Raw genomic sequence first — 7,295 nt, 5'->3', positions numbered from 1 at the left:
GAAAATTAATCTTCAACAAAAAAAAACTAAATCTTTTATATCAAGTTTTAGGAACTTGTCTCAAACCAAAGATAGCTTTTAAAAGTTTAAAAGTATGGTTTATAAATTCTTTGCTTTTAAAATTGAGAGGTTGAGCCGCATATACTTCTCTATCAATTATGCCATTTAAGAAAACACATTTCACGTCCATTTGAAAAATTCTTAGTGTGTGGCATAAACAAGTAGTAATCTTATGTCTTTCATTATTGCAACTGGTACAAATGACTCATCAAAGTCAATGCCTTCTTCTTGATCATATCTTTGAGTAACAAGTCTTGTCTTGTTTCTTGCTATGCTTCCATCTTCTCCCAACTTGTTTCGAAAAATCTACTTTGTTCCAGTCACTTTCTTCCTATTGGAATTAGATACAAGTATCCACACATTATTTTTTTCAAATTGTTGCAGCTCTTCTTTCATATCTTTGACCCATAATGGATCTCCAAGTGTTTTTTTCATATTTTGAGGTTCAGTTTGAGATATTAGAGCTAAGTTGTTTGGCTCCATTCTTCTTCTATAAAAAGATCTAGTGGTGATACTTTGAGATGGATCTCTAATGATGAAATATTATAGATAATTCTTCAAAAATCTCTATTCCCTAGGACTGAAAATTTTAGGAACAAATTTGGATAGAGTTGAGTTCAAGTTGATATCAATTTCAGGATATAAAACAGAATTGTCTCTTGGAGAATTATCTGATACAATATTCTCTGGAACAACTTATAGTAAATCAGAATTTTCTTGGATTGGATTCTCAATTCTAGTGTTCTTTAAGAACGCTTGGAATGACATTAGTATCACAAAATATAACATAAATGGTTTTTTCTACATTCTTAGAATTTTTGTGATATACTCTATATGCTTTGCTAGTTGTAGAATAACCAACAACAATATATTTATATATTTTTGAATCAAACTTGCCTAAATTATCTTTAGTGATTAAAACAAAGCATTTACATCAAAAAATATAAAAATAATTAATATTAAAATAACTTTTTTTCAATACTCATATGGAGTTTTTTTTCCAAAAACTTTCTAATAATTGTTATAGTTTATCACCCGAGTTTTAGTTGGCTTCTTAATCCTACAACCAAACCTTTTTTTTAAGTCCTTTTTTAATTCTTATCTCTATTTTTTGCTTATTTTTTATTTTTTTAGAGAAAGAATTGAAAATCTTGTTTGGTGTCAAATTTGAATGACAAACATAGAATTTAATTTTGATGCACTATTAGTATAAAGTAATTTTAGAAAATAAATTCTCTCCAATTTTTTTAACATTTGAAGAAATGAAATGTGATCTCTTACTATTAATTTTATAAGTGGGACCAAAATTAAATGAGAGAGAGAACAATGAAGAGTGAAAGATCACAATTGACACCATCCAATTTTTTCTTCACTGGAGAGGATCCACTCCCAGTAATTTTATACGTGCATCTAATTACGTAACACCACATTAGTAAAAATAACTACCTTTTACATTGATCATGTAAATAATTATCTAAAAGAACAGATATAATTACACGACTCTATAAAATGCTTTACACTGTGAGTGTATTAAAATTAAACTCGACAAACATATGTTTTCATACATAGCATTAATGTGACAAACTAATGCATTAAGTTGACATACGCAAGGGGACCAAGAAGTTTCATGGGTTCTCATGCACTAACCAAAGCCAATATAGCTAAACCCTAGAATCCATACAGACATATATTAAAGGTTGACTGACGTATGCTATACCCAAAACAAAATAAGGTATAAATAAAGCAAAGTTGCTTTCAGACACATTGAGTGATACATCCTCATTTCTTGCAGTGAGATTTAAATGCTAAACCTAACACAATTTATATGGTCCTAGGCCTAGCCTACCTGTACAAATGTACTAACTTGTTCAAGAAAATAAAAATAATAAAAAAGAAGAATGCTATCATTCCTTACCCTCCTCGGTTTTATGAACACTAATTGATTGTCCAACCACCATATAGATTGTTTGAACAAAAAACAAAGTACATTATAAATTCCTTTTAATAAGGAAAACCGGTTTATTTGGCAAGGCATCAATAATTCAATACCATCCAATTAAACCAGAAGGAAAAAATTGTCAACAGGGCAACTACCAATTTCATGAGTCAGTATCATTGCCATAGTCCATGCTCTTATGCAGATGGTCCTGGTGAAAAGGGTCATCTGCACCGCGAACAGAACTCAATCTTGGAGAGAAGTTCCATCCTGCCATTTGCTCTGGATCATGGCCATTAGCCCTCGTATTCGATTCTTCCTGGAACTTCAAGAAGAACATCGATGACCAGTAATCTTTTGCCAAGTTCTGAGGAAGTGCAAATGTGCAATGCATTACTTATTAGATGAATATTATACGATAAATACTTGCATGCTTTTGGAATATATATTTAATGAGTGCTCTAGTAACATGTGGAACCGTGAAGTTTCATATATGCTTTTTAGAAGTTATATAAGAATGAGTGGTTGTGCATGCTCTTCAATCACGAATTAACTATGCTCCATTAGCATGCAAATATTTTTCATTGGATATACTATACCCCCTGCGAGACTAATTTTAATCAAAGAACCTACTTACCGTTTTCATTAGCTGCATAATCTCATTTAGCGCATTGCTGAAGAGATCAGCGCGTGCAAGATTTGAAGTTGTCAAAATTTCTTGTCTACTTCTATGTGAAATGTTCACCTCCATCGCAGCTCCTGTAAAATTACAACTTTGCAAATATTAGACAAATTACTTTAGCAGGTACTAAGAAAAAATGTCACCCATTTTGAAGTGTGCTGGCACATGACATGCATTTTCGTATAATGCAACTGTATTCGACTCAAATTTGGGAGTGAATAAAAGAAGGAAGCATCTGAACTGAAAACACAAACCTGCAACTATGTACTTCTCGATAATATGACGTGCCATATAGATCCTTCTCACGGTGTCATCTTCGGGTATTTTACTGAGCTCGTGCACTTCATCGAAAAAGTGCACAGTCTCCCCCGCCAAGCAACTGTAAATACATTGGTATTTGAGCGATGTAACATTTGATTTAGACAAAGATTAGTTCTTTTTTCCTTGTAAACCTTTTTCTTGTATTTGATGTTTTTGTCCAAAACTTTCAAGAATTTGTTGGATAGGAGTATAAGGGATCCACTTATCTCCACCAGGATTGCATTGTGCAATTTAACATATGTGATTTTCCATCAATTTATTAAAAATTTTACCCATTTAATCTGAATTACCTTGCTTAAATGGCTCATTTCTTATCTGGTAGGACAGGATCAGGTTTTTCTTTTTTTTAAAAAAGAAAAGCATGAAGCACAAAGGTATCTCCATGTCAATATGGTCAAGAACCCAAAATATATGTGGTTGTGTAAGGAAAGTGGCTCAACCAAAAAAAAAAATATTGAGACGAGACATAAAAGTTGGGAATTAGTCCTTGTCCCGTTATCCTCAGTTTTTTGGTGGACAGAAAGAGGCAAATTTTGTTCCTACAAGGTTTGTGTTTCACCTATCTCTATATTTCTGTCCTAAGACAACTACCAAATGGGACTGAAAACGGATATTCAAAATTTTCTAAACTATTCTCAGTATTCTAATTGTATGTTGCTCATTTGATTCTGTAATTTATTGTAACTGTCTAACTTACTCCTATCTAAGTTGCTCTCCACTGTTGTACAACTGGTATATTTCTATACAACGAGTCGGGCTTCCAATATTTGCAGCTTATTTCCTTTCCCCTTTTCCCTTTCCTCGAGTTAACTTGATTTATAATAAGCCTCTCGCCGGAGTAAAATGTAAAGACCAAAGAAAAGGATTTTTAACCTGTCAGCGAATGCCATAAAGGACTGCCGAAATCTCTTGTTCAAGAGAAGCTTATCCAATGGCTCGTTAGGATCTATCCTTGAGGTAAGTTCACTATGTGCTAATATCCCACTGTCGGGTATGCCCAAAGCCTGGCCCATTGAGCGAAATTCTCTGGATTCTCTTCTCCTTAAGCTGATTTGTGACAGCAGTGGTTGTGAACTTGATATCGAAAAGAAAGCCAGAATGAGTATGCTAGCCTTCAAATATAACCACCACAAAGAGAAGTGAATAAAAGATTTAAGAGAATAATAACTTGAATATTTTTTTTTTCTTCTAAAAGCACTGGCAAAGCATACCAAAAGTAAAAGCAGAAATCTAGAGGCAACTTGAAGCCATGAGACGTCGTCATGAATTTCGTTCAGTATGTAAGCAATATTCCACACAACTGACAGAAAATAGGTTAATATATTGAGGCCATAAGCTGTGATATCTAAAATACATAGAAGCTCATTTCACAAAATTCTTTTTAAGAAAAACATGGGTGTATTGCTGCAAGTCAAAGTTAAATTTGATTACACATATGTTATTTAAAAGGGTTACATACTATATAAATGTATTTCAGAATGTGAACAATCCTATATTAAACATTGCTTCTGCAAACCAGTTCCAAGACCACAACAACAATTAATAGGATCAGCTACATAGATCAAACAATATATGTGCTTAAAACATTTATAAATTATAACTAAACCAGTTCCCTTATCAGTTATCACATTGGTTAAAAGCAGGCATAAACTAAAACATTTGAAGGCGAGGGAGAAGGGGCAAATCAAGAGCTAACACTAACTTCTGCATTGTTTTAATTTTTAACTTGACTTTCATAGGAAATCCATTTTCTGAATACCTCGGTATTATTGACTTAATGGTGAATTCAAAACCTTAATTGTCTCTAAGCACTGCTTTATAGGAGGCTGGAAGAATCAAAACAAATAGGGAATAATAGTATCTTCTACAAACTAGGAAAAACTATACCAATTGACATTGCTGATACAAATATTCCACGCCAGAGGTCTCTGAGTTCATCAAATCTGAACTCCACATGACGAACAGCACCTGTAACCGCAAGCAATGTGGCAACATACAATGAATGGAGGCATGCAACTGGGATGGCCCAATGAGCATTCAAGTGACAATGATGATTTAGGGGCTTCCTCATATTGATAACTAGAGCATGAATGAACAGCCTTATTAGATAAAAAATATACAAAACACAGAAATAAAAAAACCAGGAAGTAGAACGTGTCCCAGCAATTCAAAGGAAGTAGCACTTTAAATGGAGGATATTGCATAATAAGGCATGCAAAACACAGGTGTATGGATAAAGAAAATTACAATTATCAATAAATGTTCAACTACTTTTACTTCAAGCAGCAATTTCTGCACAATAAAACATAGTAACAAATAAATTAAAATATTGAAACCCTTACCAGAAGAAGCAACAACCCAGGGAAGTAGAATTAGTGGAAGGAAAAAATATGTTCTGATCAGAGGTAAACGCCTCCTGAAACATCAAGTGTAAAAGGTAAACTCCTTTACACCATATTTTGAGAGAAAAGCCATTTAGAAATGTTATGTAGTGTCATAAGTAACCCAATGACCTCCCCAAAATAACCTAAGAAAAATATAAAAATGATAATGCCAACAAGTCACAAGAAATCAAACCCGATTATATGAATAAAAACTTAGAAAAATAAATAAATAATTAACAGGCCATTAACAATGTTCAGTATAAATATAGAATAACTAATTCATCTAATGGATGACGAAATTTGGTTAACTTCTGGGTTGAATGGATAAAAAAAGTTTGGATGCAGAAGCTGGTAGCTAAAGCTCATGCTAATAGCTTAATATCAAATTGTCAATTGATAGCATCATCTTCATAAGCATTTACTTACTTGACGAAGATAAAATATAATTGACAGGCTTGTGTTATCCGACAGCTCAACATCAAACCAAACCCTAGCGGACCTTCAACCCAGACTGAAAACAATTGGAAGCAGCACGTTATCTTTCATATGTATGTACAATACATTGGTGTTGGTAAATGTTTCAAGATAGAAAATATAAAGACATTTCAAAAATGGAGACAAAGACACGATTGCCTTGTCCCCAATATCCCAATTTTTTTATGGAAAGAGACACTTAGCATGTTGTTGTATCTTCTCCTTATGCAAACAGATTTCTGTCTCCTAATGAATTTGTATTTCTGCTAGGGTAATTACCAAACAAGGCCTAAGAAATATTAACAAGTAAGAACAGAGGAGTGAAGAAAAGAGAATGATACCTGCCCAGAAGTAGCATGACCGCCACCATTGCCTCTTTTCAAATCTCAAGAAATTATTGGACATCTACACAGAAAACAAACATGGGATTCCTAAGCTTAAGAACAAGCAGCACAAAAATCAGCCGATACAGTGGTAAGAAGTTATACATATGGAAACATTTACCACAATTGATAGAAGAAGGTTGAAGCTGGCAACAACTTGTATCACTGGTAGCCAGAAGCCACTGCCTTGAGTACGAGGAACCTTGTGGACTATGAAAGGAAATATTGACCATAACAGAAGCCTGCAACACAGAATCCATCAAATAGTAAAGAACATCGATTAAAACAAATCAGTATCCCATACTTTCACTCTCCAATGTTATCAAACTCAAGAGTTCACAATTCACATAACCTCATGGATCTTAGACAAACATGAATAGTAAGACTCAACCCCTAGGCTCATTTGGGGAGCTAAACTTGTAAACTCGTAAAAATTTGCAAGTTAACTCCAAAGCTCCACACAACCTTGTTGCTATAATTTTGATAAAGGACAAACTAAACCGCCCTACAGAGACACACAGAAAGCAGAAACACATGCAAATTTTGCGAAATCAAAGGGTTTAAACATAAAAAGGGTACATAAACTAAGATTAGTAACTTGTCAATCACTTATTAGAACTCAAAATTCAGTCAGGCATATCATCAAACAGCTAGTGGAGAAGCCAAATTGGCAGGGATAAATGATGACCCTTTACAAAACTAATCAAACACATGAAAGATTCAAGGGCAGTAACACAAAGTTAGTTGAAGGTAGTTACAGAATGAAGGACAAGATGGAAAAAGCAATGGCTATGAAGTCAGTGGGGCACCCTCCTTGAGCTGCACAAGTTGCTGCCATTGTTCTCTTGTGCTTTCATTTGGAAGGTTCTGATGCTGTTTCTGTGCAGATTCAGTGTTCAAACAGTTGCTTATGCTTCAGATTTCATTGAATCAGAGCTGACACTTTTGTTTGTTGTTGGTTCATCGTTTTTCCGAGTCCACAGAAAACATAATAGTCTTCTTCCAATTGCACGTGCTCTTTTTGAAAAACACTTATTTGATGACAAAATGGCCAA

The 7,295-nt window shown here is 33.9% G+C and overlaps 1 protein-coding gene across 2 annotated transcripts; it reads right to left on the bottom strand.

Annotated features, from left to right (window-relative positions):
- On the bottom strand, positions 1,601 to 7,271 carry LOC107622590 (regulator of G-protein signaling 1). 2 transcript variants are annotated; one of them, XM_016324543.2, is made up of 11 exons: positions 6,999 to 7,271; positions 6,362 to 6,482; positions 6,199 to 6,262; positions 5,810 to 5,894; positions 5,342 to 5,415; positions 4,887 to 5,078; positions 4,211 to 4,299; positions 3,873 to 4,111; positions 2,933 to 3,057; positions 2,634 to 2,755; positions 1,601 to 2,363 (listed from the first exon to the last, which is right to left on the bottom strand). In XM_016324543.2, exons 1-11 carry the CDS (start codon positions 7,076 to 7,078, stop codon positions 2,160 to 2,162), a joined length of 1,395 nt encoding a protein of 464 aa, XP_016180029.1. In that variant the 5' UTR covers positions 7,079 to 7,271; the 3' UTR covers positions 1,601 to 2,159. The 2 variants fall into 2 exon arrangements, with proteins under 2 accessions (XP_016180029.1, XP_020968724.1); XM_021113065.1 differs by having other exon boundaries at positions 4,887 to 4,967.

This window comes from Arachis ipaensis, chromosome B10 (genome assembly GCF_000816755.2).
Source record: "Arachis ipaensis cultivar K30076 chromosome B10, Araip1.1, whole genome shotgun sequence".
NCBI classification, from domain to species: Eukaryota; Viridiplantae; Streptophyta; class Magnoliopsida; order Fabales; family Fabaceae; genus Arachis; species Arachis ipaensis.
Note: the sequence above shows the minus strand (reverse complement) of the source record. Positions and strands in the feature narration are given on the sequence as shown.